The following is an 18,809-nucleotide window of genomic DNA, read 5'->3' as shown; positions in this document are numbered from 1 at the left end:
TTAATCCAAACATAGCAGTAAGTGGCTATGTCCAAAATCTAAGTTCCAAACTTTTATTTGGGGAATAAATATTATTTTGCCATGCAACTTCAAATACCTACAGATAATATCTTTAGCATCAACATCTTGTACAATCTAGGCAATTCTTCCAAAATGCCTAAGTGTTAGGAAACTACACTTCTAGGTCTACGAAGAAGGAAGAAGCATCCAAAGGTTAGGATATCTTTCTATATTACAGTCAGTAACAGAATCGGGTTCAAGAAAGAGCTTATCACTTGTACTTATGTTGAGAGAATTCTATTTCTCTAGTCTTGAAATCATTTTCTGCTGTACTCAACCTTCTAACAAATTTACATAACTTAAATTGTTAAACAGGTAACAGCAGACATCATTTATGATCATGACATTCTCCCCTTATTCTGGGGATCTGAGATCCATTCCTCATTCTAAATCTAGTGAAGATATAAACTTAATGCTGTTTATCTCTAGCTTTCATTTTCATCACTTTAAAATATGGTAGGGTTACACAAAACTCAGATATAGTTCTGAAATTAAACATTTTCTGCTTTAATATATGCCATGTTCACTTTTCTCATTCTCAGAGCACACCTATATCTTTCAGTCTTCAAACACTCCATTTTATTAACCACTAACTTAATGACTGCAAACTGTTGGGAGCCTCTGAGTCAATAAATGGCAATCTAGAAAGCTGAAATGTCAGTAAAAGAAGCTGAAATTTGTCACTGCTTTTCAGACTATGACTAGAAGAAATTTGCAATTACAAAGGCAAGCAATGAAATGTTAGGCCCTAAGAGTACCTTTATTGATAGTTTTCAAGGGATCTATCGGGCAATACTAAATGCTTGGTCTTATAATTAGATACTTGTCTTGTTTCCTGACTTGAATTTAGCAATGCTGATGAAATGTCCCAAGGAATTGAGTCTCTGCAATGGAAAGTGTTCTGCAAACAAAATGTAGCTTAAAAAGCAAATATGTCTGAATGTTGCTTAATATCCTAAATTCAACAAAGGATATTAGTACAAGCAGGCTCCTTAATACATCCTCTCACAATCCACTTAATTAAAAGGAATGCTGAGGGCCGGAAAGTTAACTTAATTGTTTGATACCATAGCTAACAACTATAGAACTGGAACTAAAGCCAGAATCTTGACTTCAAATCTAAGGCTCATACTTCATTGAAAATATCTCTTGCTACCAAATTTTTGACTTAGAAATTCTCATTATTGATTTACAAATACCCATTACCAAAACATACAATTTGTTTTAGAATAATTATAATGCATTTGTTTATAAGCCACTGATTTTTTCCCATTTGCTAGCAAAACACAAATGGTGTTCAGTTTAAGAAGACAATCTGGAAATACTTTCTCAAGCATTTGAGTCCATGTCTCAATTAATATTTAGTAGAGTAAGTATTGTTTAATTAACATAGTAAAATAACTTTGGTGGTTATTCTGTTAGTCTGTTATTGTATTGTATGTTTTATAATGCTATTTAATCCAATATAACTATCTCATCCACTAATTCCTTTAGAATATACAAAATTCACAGAATCACAAACATATAGCCATTTCTACTTTTAAAATAATTGGCCATGAATATATCTAAATATTCCTAGTGAGTAAAATAACTGAATTTCCAAAAAAGTAAGTTAAAACTAAAGTTGACAAAAATGCATTTTTAGCAAAATAGCATTTGTAAGTATAAAAAAAAGAAGTTCAAATGAATCATGAGAAAATGTTTGTCACATGTAGTCTAAAATAAATGGTCATATAATGAACATAACCAAAAGCAAATCAAGACAAATTTATACTACAAAGGAGAGTGCCAAAGTAAAGAAACAATATTAACTAGAAAACAAAAAACTATAGAAAAAGTTAAATGTCCAATTAACAACAGGAAGTTCAGTTAACACACAGAAAAATAATTGAGGAGTCAGAAAGCAGACTAGAAATTTCTATGAATGTATCTTTAAAAGTAAACCCAAAAATATAAAAGGCCTTACAAAGAACTCAAAGAAGATGTTGTTGTCCACATACTGGTACTCAAAGAAGACATAGCCTGACTTTTTAAGGTGCACAGCATAAATCAGAGACACCGTGCAGTCATCGCGATTAGATTCTATGTAGTTTCCTCGAGGGATCCAAGAAGAGCTGTGGAAATAAAACCAGAAAGTGTTTTATGTTGGTATTCAGAAACCTCTTCTGCTCATAAAGCTATCGCCCAGATTCAAAATTAATTTCATTAGCAAAGCATAGCAGAAATCACCAGAAGTTTTTGTGCAGCTACAGGCCAACTGCTTTACTGAAAAAAGGTTCATATTTTATGGCATTAGCTTCTAATCCTAGCTAGTCAGGAGGCTGAGATTCTGCCTTTGATCATGGTTCAAAGACAGCCCCTAGGCAGAGAAGTGCTCCACATTCCATTCCCAAATAACTACTAAGAAACAGCTGGAGGCATTGCTCACGGATAGAGCATCAGCAGAGCAGACAAGCTGAGGGAAAGTGAGACCCTAGTACAGTATGCAAGTACATACAGAATGTATTAACTAAAGTATGGTAGATTCAAGAGAGATCTCAAATAGTGAAATTCATTAGAAAGCCAAAATCAGCGTTCAGCAAAATAAAATATCAGGAAGCAGGTACTCAGGTCAAGGGCAAAAGGGGAGAAAAATGAAGAGGGGCAAAATGCAGACAAGAATCCAATATGTTTCTTACAAAATTAAGAAGAGTGATGGAAGGTGTGGGGAGGGGAGCGATGGGTGAGAACACGGAAAGGGTGACATTGATAAAGATAGACTGTATTCATGAATTTCTTTGTTAAATGACAACTTCTCTGTACAACTACTTAAAGATTTTTTTAACCCTATCACCTGAAGGACATAAAAAGAATTTCTAGCTTTCACAAATTTACTACCTAGGATTAGCAAAGCTAGCTTATGATATAAAGGAAAAATTAACAACACAAAAAATTATATATTTTTTCCAATGTTAAGCTTCTTGCTATCAAACAACAGCATTAAGATTAAAAAAAGCAAAGCTAAAGACTTGGAGGGGATAACAGCACATATACACACAGATACACTCATGCATATATGTGCATGTCCATAACAGTGAATGTTATATAAACATATGCAAAGAACTCATGTTCATAATATTCAAAGAACTCTTTTGGCTTAATAATTATATATTCTGCATGACCCTATCAATCAACAATAAACAATGAGCATGGAAGATTATGGAAGTAGAATAAAAGGCAGGGGGAAGGATGGAGGAAATAGAGCAACATTACACTGAACTTTATATTGAATATGCTAGAAAACACTACATTGAAACAGTTCTTCCTTATCACATAAGTTCTTTCATGAATAAGCTATTCCAGGAATATAAAGAACAGTCCAAAACAACAATCTAAGGTCCTTTAACCCCAAACCCTCCTCTAAGAAGCTACTTGTTTAATACACAATATGTGTACATATAAACTTGTATGGCTAGAATATGGTTTGTCCTTGACAGGTGTGTACTAATAGGAACTGTCAATAGTAAGTATTGAGATTTGGGGTCTTAAAGAAGTATTAGGTGGATAACAGACTTCATAAATGGACCGAGGCTTTTCTCCTTGAATCTAGAGATAAGCTCCCTTTTCTCTGTGTGTGCCAACCTGCACTGTCATTTTCTGCTGTGTGGAAGCTTTTGAGTGGAAGCTGTACGAAGCCCTTATAAGAAGCCAAGCAGATGCCAGAATGCGGCTTTTGGACCTCCAGAACAATGAGCTAAATAAATTTCTTTCCCTTATGAATAACCCAGCCCCACTTTTCTAAGAACAGAAACAGATTGAGACATACACTTAGAACAATATTATCAGCCCAGTAAAATAAAACCACTGTTGATTGGCAGAGAGAAAGAGCTAGAGTGAAAAAGCAAAAGAAGGAAAAGAGGAAAAGTGGGAAGAAGTAAAAGGGAAAAGGAAGGAAGGAAACATATTTCACCACAGCTAAGTAATTTCTATAATCCTTAGATCATGGTTAAAAAAATAAAAATCATTAAAAAGAACAATTTTGGCTTCCTGAAAAAGAACCAAAAGGCAGCCAGAGGCCGAAAACATAATTCCTTAAGCATTGATATACTAAATTAAATATTACATAGGAGACAGGAGAGAATAGAAAGTGGTACATCCCAAAGGAACATGTTTCGCTTTATTATTTTCAAAACCAGTTATTATTCCTTGCATGTTATTAACAATGCTAATAATCTCCTAAGAATAAGTTAATGACCTTTCTACCCTAAGTACTTAACCTAGTACTATCTTTTGCATGAGATAATCAAGACCTAAATGAAGATTATACACTTTTCAAAGGAAAAAGAAAAAAGTCAGGATTTATCCATTAAAAATTAAACAAAGGTTAAGAGAAATACCACTGACCTAATTTATAAATACACTGTGAGAAAATAAATTAGTTTCTCTAAAAACTCCATTCCATTTTGTAAAGAGTGTCTATTATATGTTAAGAAGTATCATTTAACCCCATGAAACTTTTACTAGGTTAGTCTTAACAACTATAAAAAAATATCATTCTTTGCAATTAGCTCATCTAGAATCCTCCTAAGCATGAAGATTATTCTTCAACTTCTTTCTGGGAAAAAGTAATACACCTTTCTAGTATTTAGTAGAGATCCAAAGGCTCCTTTGGATTCTTACTTGTTACAGCTGTCTGGCCTGGTGTCAGAAGGGCCCACGACAGTGTCCATGAATGTTGCAATGTTGGAAAATCCTGCTGGCAATTCATCCCATTCATCAAATTTGATGCCACTGCCCAACGAGTAGGTGCCTTCGGCACACTTGCTGCATACCTGGTTCTTCATTTCTAGATACTCTCCAGAAGCACATGAGAAAGCTGCAAGGCAGAAAAAGGCATGGCCGGTTAGTCACTGGCTTCCTCCATTAACTTTCTCCTCTTCACATGGTCACTAGAATAAAGTTCATAAAATTCTGATCATATTACACTCCAAGGAAAGACCTCCAATATCTCCCTTATAGCTACATGTCTTTGCTTATTTGATTCTGCTCATTCCTTGCCCCACACTTCCAATCAAAACAAAATATATGTTTTACCCTAAATATTTCATTGTCTCTTTTGCAATTTTTCCCGTGTTTCTCAGAGATGTTGCCCAAATGTTCTATACCTGAAAAGTAGCCTATCTATGAAGACTACTATCATCCTCACTATTTAATTAGCTGTTCCCACTTCATATCTCCTGCAGTTTGCTTTCTATATTACCTCTATTCAAACCCTTACTCTGAGAGATATCACTTAACAGACAGCATGTAACTTTGAACTTCAGGAAAACAAGGGTCATTATTATGGAACTCCTACTCTTAGTACTATGTCCTAATCAAATAAGTCCCTAGCACATACTAAGATCAAATAAAACATTGATTTAGAGAATTAGAACAAAATAAAAAGGGAGTAAAATAGGGGTAGTATAGTAACTAAATAAGTTATCTCCACTCTAAAACCTTAATCATACTTTGTCAATATTTATAATGCCAACCGAAGCCATTTGACAATCAACGTCTTATTTCTAATGTTAAGCTTTCTGCTTACTCTAAGAACTGTATGCAGAGTAATCAGACATAGATACAAACAATAATCAACACACAGAAAAGAAAAGAGCCCTGCTGCTAAGATATTATTTATTCAACAAATGCAAATCAATGTCCCAAAGTGTAAGACTCTATGCAGGGTAGTATTATTGAATCAAATGTACAAAAGGACTAGTTAATCCTTTAATCGGGATATTAAAGAAACAAGAACAAAGGAAAATACCCAAATTATCTGATGAAAAACAAATCTCCCAGCAGAGTGAAGTAGCAAATATTCACATTAATAGAGTCTTCTTTCAAATACATTGGGGACTTAGCTAGAAATAAAAATAAGCTAATTTTGAAAGACTAATTAAAGAATTAGAGCTAAAACCAATACTTATCTACCTACTCACCCAAAAACTTAACAATGCTATATAATGAACCTTGACACTCAAATCAACCTCCCCAAACCAGTGAAATATCAGTCTATAAAAAACAGATTAGGCACAAAATATTACTTACTAGCTACAAGGCCAAAATTATCCAGGGATGAAAGAAACTAACCTGTGAACAGGTTGTGCCACTTCCTAATGAATGAGTAACTTTCTCTCTCTCGGCTTTGTTCTGTGTCCAAAAAATGAGCTATCATAGTTAAATAAACTGGTTAACATAATTCCTTACATAAAACCAATGCTCATTATACATTATTATAATTACAAACCAAATAATCAATAGAAAAACACAGCTATAGAAAAAATGTTTTTAGTTTCAATAGTTTATAGGTCTGAAAATCAGATAATATTTACCTACTATGATTTAAAAAAATTATGAACAAGATCCACTGGGACACTAAATCAAGGATCATCAAAAAGTCCAGTTTAAGCTGGGCATCAGTGGCTCACGCCTGTAATCCTAGCTACTCATGAGGCTGAGATCTGAGGATCGTGGTTCAAAGCCAGCCCAGGCAGGAAAGCCAAGTGAGACTCATCTCCAAATTAGACTTGGCACTGTGGCTCAAGCAGTAGAGAGCTCACCTTGAGCTGAAGAGTGCAGGGACAACATCCAAGCCCAAAGTTCAAGCCCTACGACCAATAACAACAACAACAACAAAAGTCCAGTTTACAGGCCAAATCTGGTGCACTATTTTTATAAATAAAGTTTTAATGAAACAGAACCACACTTATTCATTTGCACATTGTCCATGGCTCCTTTCATACCATAATAGTACAGAATTAAATAGTTGCAAATGGAGAATTCATCATCCACAAATCTGAAACTATTTACTTTCTGATAAAGTTATCTTGGAAGGCATTTTAGTCTGCATCCAAAATTGACTTTTTAATTTAATTAACAACTTAATAAAAATATTTTATACTATGTTTGTATATAAGTCTATGGAAGCAAAAAAGGTAGAAAATTGTGTTTGCGATTTTAAACACAATGATTCTATTTGAGAGTTTTCACTATCCTATCAAAATTATGAAGAATATTAATTTTTTTAGTACTTCTATGAATCAGAAGGGAAAGAGAGGAAATGTTGAAAGTAAGCACATTGAATAGTAGGTTCTGTTATTGGTATTTTATAACTATATAGATTATTGTGTTTTTTATTGTCAAGGTGATATACAGAGGGGTTACAGTTACATAAGTAAGGTAATAAGCACATTTCTTGTCCAACTTGTTACCTCTTCCCTTATGTTTCTCCTACTTTCCCTTCCTCCCAACCCCACCATATAAATTATTGTTTTCATGGTAACACAAATTTGCCATGAACACAATGTTAGTGATACTGAGACATTTGTTCCTAGTAGAAATTCAGAGTTAGGATCCTGAGAGCTCCTGGTCACAAAACTTCTTCAATTTATTAACACCTAACCTTAACCTAATCTAACCTTAACCTTATTTCTCCTTGAAGACATCCCATTTAATATATACTATTTGTTCAGTCCATTAAATTCACCGTCAATTGAGTGTTCACCCATTCCTGGACAAAGCTTGTATAATATGCATCTTTTCTTTAAAAGGCCTATCTCAGACTTCTTGCACTTAAGATGCTAGCTGGCCCTTAAAGGGCCATGATAAGTAGAAGAATCAACTAAGTAACAAAGAATACTAAAAACACAGCACTAAATACAACACACACACACACACACACACACACACACACACACACAACACATATGGCTTGGGTGTGTTTTTTTTTTTCAATATGAGAGCAAAAATTTTTCACCTTTTCCAAATGGGTGTTTAGGTGATTCAAATAGTTTATCACTCTGCCCATATGCAAATGACTATGTAAGCACTAACAGTGTTGATCTGGAGATTATAAATAAGTTGTTTGGAATTAGCAAATATAGAGTACATTAATAATGAGAATCAGTTGTACTTAAAATAGAAATGTGAAGAAGGACGGTATCATGTCCTCATATCAGATGAAGAAACTGAGCCACGTCAATTTAAATAACCATATTATAAGCTTACGCATAAACAAATAACAAAGATGATATTCAAATTCTACTCTAATTCCAAAGGCAGTACTCCAAAAGAAAATTTAGCTCAATCAACCAATGAGCATAGGATAAAAATTTCAATTGAATTTGTTATTCTACTTCACACTATCCTTCCTTTCCTGCCCTTGTTAAGCAATGTTTATCTACATTATAAATTCATGACCACTTTCTATTCTCAATACTTTTGTGTCAGTCCTATTGCTTGAACTCAGGATCTGGACACTGTCACTGAGCTCTTTTGCTCAAGGCTAAAATTCTATCACTTGAGACAGAGCTCTACTTGCAGCTTTTTTGTTAACTAATTAGAGATTTAAAAATCTAACAGATTTTCCTGACCTCAGATCTCAGCCTCCTGAATAGCTAAGATTAGCAGCCCAGTTACTTTCATATCTTTATGGAATTTTAAATATGTCATACAATTTGAGAAATAATGTAACAAGTTCTTAACTTTCATAAGTCTAATGACCTTGCTTATATAAGGAAGATAGTAATATTAAGAATTAGTAAAGACAGTAAAAATGTGGGAATAAGATATTCCATGAAGACCATTCAGCAGTATACCTGCTTTCATTATATTTGATGTTGGTATAATTTGTGGAGGGGAAGGGCAAAAACAAACCGTTTAAATAGGTATACAGGTGGACCCATTGCAACAATAAGATGTACAAGTAGTTATGTTGAAAAACTAACTTTACAACTTTGGCTGGGCGGGGAGGAGGAGGGGCGGGAGGAGGGGGAGGAGATGGAAAGGGGAAACAAAGGAGGAGGCAAGAATGCTTGATAAGAAATGTACTCATTATCTTGCCCATGTAATTGTAACCCCTCTGTGCGGTATTGTCACAATAAAAAAAATTTTAAAAATATACAGGAAAGCTAAAACATCTAAAGCTTTTCAACTTTTTTAATCATTTGCATTTCTTCTGTCTTTCCATTCCAGTAGCCAATTCTTGAAACTCATGTCAAAGACAAAAAAAAAGAGAGAGAGAGAGAAAAGAAAATTGGAGCCTTGTATTCTTGTTAAAACTGAATTGACTCCTCATGATTATATCAGCAGTTAGCATGTCTGACCGGTTCTGGTTCTCACCAACAATGGCCTGCTTTTCCTTTTCTGTTATCTCTTATCGTAGCCTTATTCACTTTCTGTTTCAACACTGCTATCTTGCCATTTGGCTTTTAATCGGATTATAAGGGTCTTTTCTTTTTTAAATCTCAGGGACTATATCCATCATTTAATTCTTTTTGAATTAACATGAACTTTTCAACAATCAAGATGATAGGCAGTTATTATAAAAAGCTGTTGTTAGCTTTTTCATTTGTTAGCTTTTTCATTCATTCTTTTTCATTCATTTTCATTCATATCAGTCATGTCTAAAATAAATACTAGTTTTCTTCTTTCACAATCTCAAAATCCTACAGTAACTGAATTGTACTAAAGATAAACAAAGTCCACATTTTTTGATGGGATAACAGAAAGAGATTTCCTGCTTACGGTCTTTATTGATTTTTCAATACGGTTTTTCTTCCCAGTACTGTAACTGACATATTGAAATTTCCTAATATTACATTGTTGTCATTTCTATCTTAATAACTGCCAATATTTGCTTTGTATACTTAGATGCTTGGATGGTGGATGTATTTACAATTTTGCGATATTCCAGTTATTGTTATGTAATGATCTTTGTCTTGTACCTTTTTTTTGCCAGTCCTAGAGCTTGAACTCAGGGCCTAGGAACTGTCCCTGAACTGCTTTTACTCAAGGCTAACACTCTACCATTTAAGCCACAGTGCCACTTCAGGCCTTTTCTGCTTATGTGATGCTGAAGAAATGAACCCAGGGCCTCATGCATGCAAGGTAAGCACTCTACCACTGAGCCACCTTCCCAGCCCCAACTGTTTCTTAAGTTCCATTAAACCTAGTTTTAACTACAAATTTGAGAAGAAGAAAAAAGAAAAGGAATCATATCCAAAATTTTTAAGTAATCTTATCATAGAACCTATTGATCCAAGAAACTGAAATATCAGTTTATAATAATCATTCAAAAATTAGAATATAAGTATGCATGTTGACCTATATAAAAGTCATGTCTATTGTAGCCACATTAGCTCATTGAATCTCATACAAAAATTACAAAAGTAAATTATACATACATATATACTATGCATGTTATGCATATATTATATATGTGTGTTGTTATATACATGTATACTGGATTATATTTAAATAGGAGATTAAACAAAGTCCACAGGATGGTGATTGATTTTATGTTTATATAAAAAATAAAGTTAGATAAAATTAGTCATCCTCAAATAGAAGATGTGTTAGATTGTATTTGAAATCACAGACTAAGAAATATTGAAATTGAAAGTAATGTTATTATCACAAATTAATATAAAACATGAAATTAAATGTCTTTACTTTCCTCTCAGTAACTTCAATTTGTTTTCAGATATGTAAAGGAATTGTCTTTCTACTCTTCCCCAAGGAAAGACAGGCATTCCCTTCTTCTAAGTTTTGATTTGATGCAAAAGAGTTCTGCCCCATATATGTGTTCATGTTCGTGTGTGTGTGTGTGTGTGTGTGTGTGTGTGTGTATGTGTGTGTGTAATAAAGACAAAGAGAGACTGAAATACAGAGACAGACAGATAGACCAATATCAGGAAGCCAAGCAGGCAGAGACAGAATAAAAGACATCACATCACTACCCAGAAAACAACTACAAAGAATGACCATTGTTTTTAGCCACTGAAAAATTTCAATAGAAGTCCTGGAAGGCAAGAATAGATTTCATATGAATTTTTGGATTGCCTCTTCTATTTCCTTAAAGAATGAGGTTGGAATATTGACAGGTATCACATTGAATTTGTAGATAGTCCTGGGAAGCATTGTCATTTTCACGATGTTGATCCTTCCAATCCAGGAGCATGGGAGGTTTTTCTACTTTCTAAGTTCTCAGGATAAAAGGAGGAAGTGAATCAACAGTAGAGAAGCCATAAGATTAGAACAAGGGCTTTATTCTTTTTGTTCTGAGACTATGATAAACAGTGCTACAGTTCTGGAATGGCATGCTACTTGAAAGACCTTGAATGGTGAATGATGCTCACAGATTATTTCAGCACCAGAGCCTTCAGAGCAGGCCAGTTCTTGGTGGCTGGGCTCGGAGCTAGCAGAGAAAAAGAAAGCCATAAAGTCATCTCACTGGCCCTTTCAGAACAGCACTAAGAGACTGATAGTTCTCCACAGTAAAAAGAGGACAATGAGGACCAGGGTCAATTATAACAACTTCTCCATGCTTCTTCTTAAGCCCTGTAAGTTTGATGCTTACTTATATTAAGTATATATCAGGATTACAGCCTAAGAAAAACTAGAGCCTTGTGTAATTTACTGTGTCCTGGTGTATTTTTAATACGTTTTTTATTGTGAAAATACTGTACAGAGGGGTTCCAGTTACATGAGCAAGGTAATAAGTACATTTCTTATCAAACATTGTTGCCTCCTTTTTTGTTTTTCCCCTACCATTCTTTCCCTCCCATCTCCACAACTACATTTCCGCACCCTCCCACACTCACCTAAATTGTAAAGTTCATTTTTTGACATAGCATCTTGTACATCTCATTCTTGCAATGGGTCTACCTGTATCCCTATTTAAACAATTTTTTCCCTTCCCCTCCCCAAATTATACCAGCATCAAATACAGTGAAAACAGGAGTTATACATAACATGGGGGAGGGAAATACAAAGCAACAAAAAAAATTATGTGGTACCTTATAAATACATTAGAAATAATAGCAAGAAAGAAAAGGCCACTTGTGTCCTTATCTTGGAGTTCATTTCACTTAACATCATCCTATCTGACCTTTTCTGCTTGTCTCAGACATATACCAGTTACTGCAAATAAGGGAAACCATGGGACCTATGTTTCTTGGGGCCTAGCTTACTTCACTTAATATATTTTTTTCCAAATCTTTCCATTTCCTAACACATTGGCAATGTCATTCTTTCTGATGGAGGCATAGAATTCCATTGTGTATATATACCACATTTTCTTGATCCATTTATCTACTGAGGGACATCTGGGTTAGTTCCATATCTTAGCTATGGTAAATAAAACTGCAATAATGAACCCACTGACCTATAAGCCACCTAATCTTCAATAACAAAATGGAAGAAAGAAAACCTCACCACTAAATGGTGCTGGCAAAATTGTTTAATCACTTATAGAAAACTAAATCTAGATCCTTATATATCACCCTGCACCAGAATCAACTCCAAATGGATCAAAGACCTTGGAGTCAAAGCAGACACTCTGAAAACATTACAGGATGGAATAGGAGAAACCCTAGGTCTCCTTGGCACAGGCCGAAATTTTCTTAATAGAGACCCAGAAACACAACAAATCAAAGAAAAGTTGGACAAATGGGATTGCATGAAGTTGCAGAGCTTCTGCATGGCAAAGGACATAGCTAGAAAGATCAATAGAAAGCCCACGGATTGGGAGAAGATCTTCACTAGCCATATAACAGACAAATATACCTAGAACTCAAAAAATCAAATCCCCCAACAACAATCCTCAAAGAAACAACTGCCCAATAAATAAGTGGGCTAAAGACTTAAAGAGAACCTTCTCTGAAGAGGAAAGAAGAATGGCCAATAGACACATAAAGAAATGCTCAACCTCTCTAGCCATAAAAGAAATGCAAATCAAAACAACGTTGAGATACCACCTGACCCCAGTTAGAATGGCTGTAATCAAGAACTCTAATAACAACAGATGCTGGTGGGAATGTGGCCAGAAGAGAACCCTACTGCATTGTTGGTGGGAGTGTAAACTTGTTCAACCACTTTGGAAAGTAGTATGGAGGCTCCTCAAAAGACTCCACATCGAGCTCCCCTATGACCCAGCAATCCCACTTTGGGCCATTTACCCGAATGATCCTGGTGTAATTTTGTCTTTTGCCATCCAGTGAGTTTGTTTGTAGATTTCTAGACACTAGAATTCTGGTTACCACAAATGAGGGAAAACATGCAGCCTATGTTTCTGGGTGTCTCACTTATTTCACTTAATGTAATTTTTCCAAGTCTTTCCATTTCCCTATGAATGGTATAATATCATTCTTTCTGATAGAAGACTAAAATTCCTGTCCTGGATTTTGAGAATGAGATGGCCAAGGCTGCCTTCTCCTCCTCCCTGGAGATGAGCTATGAACTGTCCGATAGTCAAGTCATCACTATTGCATTGAGCACTTTCACTGCCCTGAGATGCTCTTCCAGCCCTCCTTCATTGGCACGGAGTCGGCGGGCATCCATGAGACAACTTACAACAGCATCATGAAGTGTGACATTGACATCTACAAGGATCTATAGGCCAACAACGTGCTGTCTGAGGGCACCACCGTGTACCCTGGGATCGCTGACCACATGCATAAGATCACCGCTGGACCCCAGCACCATGAAGATCAAGATCATTGCTCCTCACCATCCCAGAGCGTAAATACTCCATATAGATTGGTGGCTCCATCCTGGCCTCTCTGTCCACCTTCCAACAGATGTGGATCAGTAAGCAGGAGTACAATGAGGTAGGCCTATTCATTGTCCACCTCAAATGCTTCTAAGGTGCTCTTTCTTAGTCTGTCTTCTGTCCAGGATGATGAATTAGCTTCAAGCCACCCCTCCCACATCTATTAATCATTGTACAGTTTGTTTACACACATGCAACTTGTTCATGCTTGTAATATTTATTACTTTATAAATAAACCAGAGCAGGACTTGCAACCTAAACAAATTTTTTTAAAGAGGACTAAAATCCACATTATCTATTCATCTACTGAGGGGCATATGGGTTGATTCCATATCTTGGCTATGGTAAACAATGCTGTAATGAACCTGTTCGTACTGGCACCTTTAGTGTGGCCTTGTTTGTGATCTATTAGATATCACACAGTGAGACTAAAGAAAGATATTCTTAGGAGAGGATCACAAAGGCTCAATAGCAATGAGCATATTATCATATAAAAGAGTATTTATGAAAATAAACTCCAAGAAATGGAAACAAGGGTTTTTTTCTTTGTTGCTGTTGTTGTTTTCTGTACCTTTTGTCTTACTTGTAAGTTTATCTGTTTTGGGAAAGGTAAGGAGGGGAGACAGAAAGTATGAACAAAGGGTGAACAAGTATAACAGTGTGATACTCACTAGACACTATGCTGAAAATGAATGACGTAACTTGCGAGTGGGGACGAGAGGGAAGAACTGGGTAGAGAGTGAAAGAATGGGTGACACTGCTCAAAAAGAAATGTACATATTACCTGCACTCATCCCTATACCTCATTAACTGTAACCCCTTTGTACATTATCATTACAATGACAATAGAAATATATATTAAAAAGAAAAACTAATAGCTGATGTTTTATTAACTACTAGAATTCATATAATTTTAAAAATAAATATATAAACTAGTTGGATCCATGAATTTTCTAAAATATTTTTACAATGCTACATGTACCTTCTCATAATTCCTTTCCTTAGGAATACCATCCTCTATTGCCTCTGCAGACAAAAGGAAAGAGGCTACCCAATTATACTTTGAAGAACTTACAGAAATTTCAATGAAGATCAAAATCTGGATTTTATTCTATTTAGAGATATTTAGGATCTGGGGAAATGATACCCTATATAACCACTGTCCTAAATATTCTTTACTTGAAGTCGCTATGGTCTACTTGTTAATTTGCTTGTTATGTAAGTCAAATTCTAGGTCCACCAATGGAGTCTTTTGCCCCCATATGCAGACCTAAAATTTCTTCCAGACTGCCATCTTCACATGTCAGGTTAGCCAAGTAGGTAAGATACAGGCTCTGGAATCAGCTATGTATGCATTAAATCTGAAATCAATCACATCCAAGCTAGATGACCTGAAGTGAGTTAGTTGGCCACTTTTAAAGTTCTTTCAGTTAGCAAAACAGAAAATTGTTATAGGTTAAGCATCCCTAATGAGAAAAGCTAATATGTCCTAAAATCTGAACTTTATTGTATCAACAATAAAAATCCCATATAATGAAACTTTATTTCATGTAACGATTTATTTAAAGTATTATTCAAAATTACCTTTAAAGTATTTTAATGATAGATGATACATAAAGGAAAATTTTGTTTACATTTGAGTCCCAGTCCCATGACAACTCATTATGAATAAGCAAATATTCCAAAATCAGAAAAACATCTGTAGTCTAAAACATCAGTAGTCTCATGTATTTTGCATAAAGGATACTCAACCTATAGAAGCTGCCTGAAAGGCTGTGGTAAGGATACAATGGCATAATGTCATATGCTTGGTACATAATCAGAATTTCAGAAATGATAGCTATTATCAGAAATAGAAAAACTAAGCCACTGGAGATACTCAGTTATTACTACACAGCAGTCAAACTTTAATGGCCAGGAATGTGATACCATGAGTTAGTTTGCTTGTTTTGTGGTTTTGTTTTTTGTTTTTTTGGTCAGTCATGGGGCCTGAACTCTGGGCCTGGGCGCTGTCCCTGAGCTCTTCAGATCAAGGCTAGCGCTCTACCACTTGAGCCATAGCACCATTTCCAGCTTTTTCTGCTTATGTGGTGCTGAGGAATCGAACCCAGGGCCTCAGGCATGCAAGGCTGGCACTCTACCACTGAGACACCTTTCCAGCACTGTGGTACCATGTGGTACCATCATGAATTACTGCATTTGTAAATAAATTAGATCCATTAACTTACTTTTGAGCTTTAAAGTAACTTACCTTTCCTATAATAAGTCACAAATCTAAAACCAGACTAATAATTACGACAGAATATCGCTTATTATGCAGGAACCCTTAGAAATTCAGATATCAGACAAAATGTAAAGAAAATAAATGTCCCAGCAATCAGGCATGTATGCATTTACTTATTTTTCCCAAGGCAAATCATAACTAAAAATGATTTGATTACTAGTCACGATTTTTAAAAAGTATTTTGTTGAAGGGTCAAATTCAAAATTTCATGTATGGGTTATTACAGAAAATACTGAGTTAGAAATGTTCCTGGCAACATTCAAATAGAAGTTATTTCTGTTTGGGTATTAATTTTGCAGCAGAATTTTAAGCCCTTAGTCAACACATTTAATATTTGGTACATAGCTAACTATGTAAAATCTGAGTTCTAAGACAGGAAGGTCCCTGATTCAGAGTGTTTTCCAATTTCCATGGTGTAGGATACTCTATGATGGCCAGCTTCAAATTCTGTTTCACTGCTTATTAGCTCTGGACAGTCAGTAGTATTCACAATGGTTAGATTTACTGGCTTAGGTTACAAGAAAACTATGAAACTAGCCTGTAAAATGTTTAAATATACAGAAATACTATACAGATATGGGATCTAGGATGGTAACTGAAGCAAATTTACAGAAAGCTAATTACATAGACATTATTCAGGATATTTCCCTCTTAAACACAATCTTCCCTCACAGAGAACAGATTTTCCGCTTGCACAAGCAGCTGCCAAGTCCCCGGCCTTGCATCACCTTCTCTTCTACTAACTACACTATCTCTTGGGACATTTCCTGGATCTCATGTGAGTATAGGGGCTCCCAAGTTCCCTCTGTACTATTTCATATTGTTTGTCTGTGAACCATAGCATATGCCTCTCATGTTTCTTCATTTCACAACTGGAGTCTCCCTTTTACCAGTAAACCCAACACTCCTCCAAGCCAGTAGCAGAAACAAGATTCTATGCAAAAGTACATTTTCAAACAGAAAAACTAAAGTTTTATGAGTATGATATGAAAAAACTTCAAGAAATACTATTTGACTGAAAAACTCTTGAGTTATCAAACTGAAGAATTTTTTAGTTTATAAATGAAAACAAACGTGAATTTCTCCATCAATTCAGAATGTTGTACTTGAAACCTTGATAGTAGTCCCAAATTAAGTTGATATGATATTCATCAATTCTATAATCGCTGTACAGATTATACTTAAAGAAACTTAGATATATCTGTGGCTAAAAACAGAAGGGATGGTAGGGTAAAAACAAAAGAGGAGACAACAATGCTTGATAAGAAATGTACTCATTACCTTGCTCATGTAACTGGAACCCCTGTGTTCAGTATTTTCACAATAAAAAACATTAAAAATAAAAATGAAAATAAAAATATGAATTTTGTGGTGAGATGGTGGTAATGTTACAGAGCACTATAAATGCACTTAATGTCATAAAACCATAGACTTAAAAGTGATTAAATTTGAAATGATGGAAGCTTTGGTTTCAATTAAAATTGTATTTAAGAATCCATTAGGGAGGGGCTGGGAAGGTGGCTCAGTGGTAGAGCACTTGCCTTGCATGCCTGAGGCCCTGGGTTCGATTCCTCAGCACCACATAAGCAAAAAGAAAAAAGCCGGAAGTGGCGCTGTGGCTCAAGTGCTAGAGAGCTAGCCTTGAGCTAAAGAGCTGAGGGACAGTGCCCAGGCCCTGAGTTCAGGCCCCACGACCCCCCGAAAAAGAAAACCATTAGGGAGAAATTCTGTCACTGTCCTCCACCATTTCAAAATAAAAAAGGAATAAACAGATTTCAAAAACTCAACATCCTTCGATGTGGCTCATGTCTCATCATGGACTTGAGACAAAAGCACACTGGGTACTGAGAAAAGCTGCATGTATTCTTCTAGACATTGACACTACATGTCCATTCCCATGGCTCATATTCATTAGTATAACTGACATTTGTGACTAACATGAAAAGGTTATGATAGCGTCAGAAAAACAGAGTCAAAATTCAAAACATACTGCATTCTTTGCCTCTCACTGGGTCAGGCAGGCCAGAGCAGTCCACTGCAGAATTCGGAATGGCAACTCTCCACCTGGAGCCTCTGCTATCACATTCAGTGTATTCAAAGTGGTAATCTTTCTGCAAACAATCACAAGAACAGACCTTTGTTAGAGCCCATTACAGTGGGAGACCTTGCCTTCTCAGTCACCTAGTGGGAGTGTTTGTAAACTGTACCCTCCCCTGGACTCTTATCCCTCACCCCCTCACCCACACCTAGCAGTTGACTGTTTAACAGTGCATCATATGGCTGGTCACCAGCGGCTCACAACTACAAACCTAGCTATTCCAGAATCAAGGTTTGAAGCCAGCCAGAGCAGAAAAGTCAGAGAGACTCTTATCTCCAATAAACAAGCAAAAAAGCAGTAGAGGTGGGGCTCAAGTGGTAGAGCACCAGCCTTGAGAAAAAGAGCCAAGGCTCTGAGTTCAAGTCCCAGTAGTACCCAAACAAACAAACAAACAAAAGTACTAAGTAGGCACCAATGATATGAGGGAAGACAGGACAGTCCACACTCTCCAGCTATCTCCATTAGTTCTGTCTACCCAAAGGCTACATTTGTTTTTTTCAAGCTTTCAGTCTATAAACAATTGACAGATACAAGAATAAGCAAAATAACACTAGGAAATCTTTTACTGTCACCAGCCCAAGTAGTTCCAAGAACTTAACAGCAAGTGGAATATTTAATTGTCCAAATACCAGAAAAAGACCACAAAAATCTGAAACAGCCTACTCTTAATTCAGACCCAACTCAGCAGGTTGCCATCAGTCATAGACCATATATTACAATTGCCAAAATAAGACCAACCCACTTGTTGTTGGCTGTTGATTCTTGGAAATTCTAACAATGACCTTCTGTAGTTA

At 35.7% G+C, this 18,809-nt stretch overlaps 1 protein-coding gene across 2 annotated transcripts in view; it reads right to left on the bottom strand.

Moving 5' to 3' along the window:
- The window catches only part of Kiaa1324l (KIAA1324-like ortholog), a 146,063-nt gene that overhangs the window by 51,892 nt on the left and 75,362 nt on the right, over positions 1 to 18,809 (bottom strand). Inside the window, exons 2-4 of one of the 2 annotated variants that reach the window (XM_013026019.1) lie at positions 17,908 to 18,028; positions 4,720 to 4,915; positions 2,027 to 2,174 (exon numbers count right to left, since the gene is read on the bottom strand). In XM_013026019.1, the coding sequence (XP_012881473.1) occupies positions 2,027 to 2,174; positions 4,720 to 4,915; positions 17,908 to 18,028 (465 nt within the window). Of the gene's footprint in view, positions 1 to 2,026; positions 2,175 to 4,719; positions 4,916 to 17,907; positions 18,029 to 18,809 lie in introns of those variants that run through there. The other variant, XM_013026020.1, reaches the window with a different exon arrangement.

Source organism: Dipodomys ordii, unplaced genomic scaffold (genome assembly GCF_000151885.1).
Source record: "Dipodomys ordii isolate 6190 unplaced genomic scaffold, Dord_2.0 Scaffold90, whole genome shotgun sequence".
Classification (NCBI taxonomy): Eukaryota; Metazoa; Chordata; class Mammalia; order Rodentia; family Heteromyidae; genus Dipodomys; species Dipodomys ordii.
Note: the sequence above shows the minus strand (reverse complement) of the source record. Positions and strands in the feature narration are given on the sequence as shown.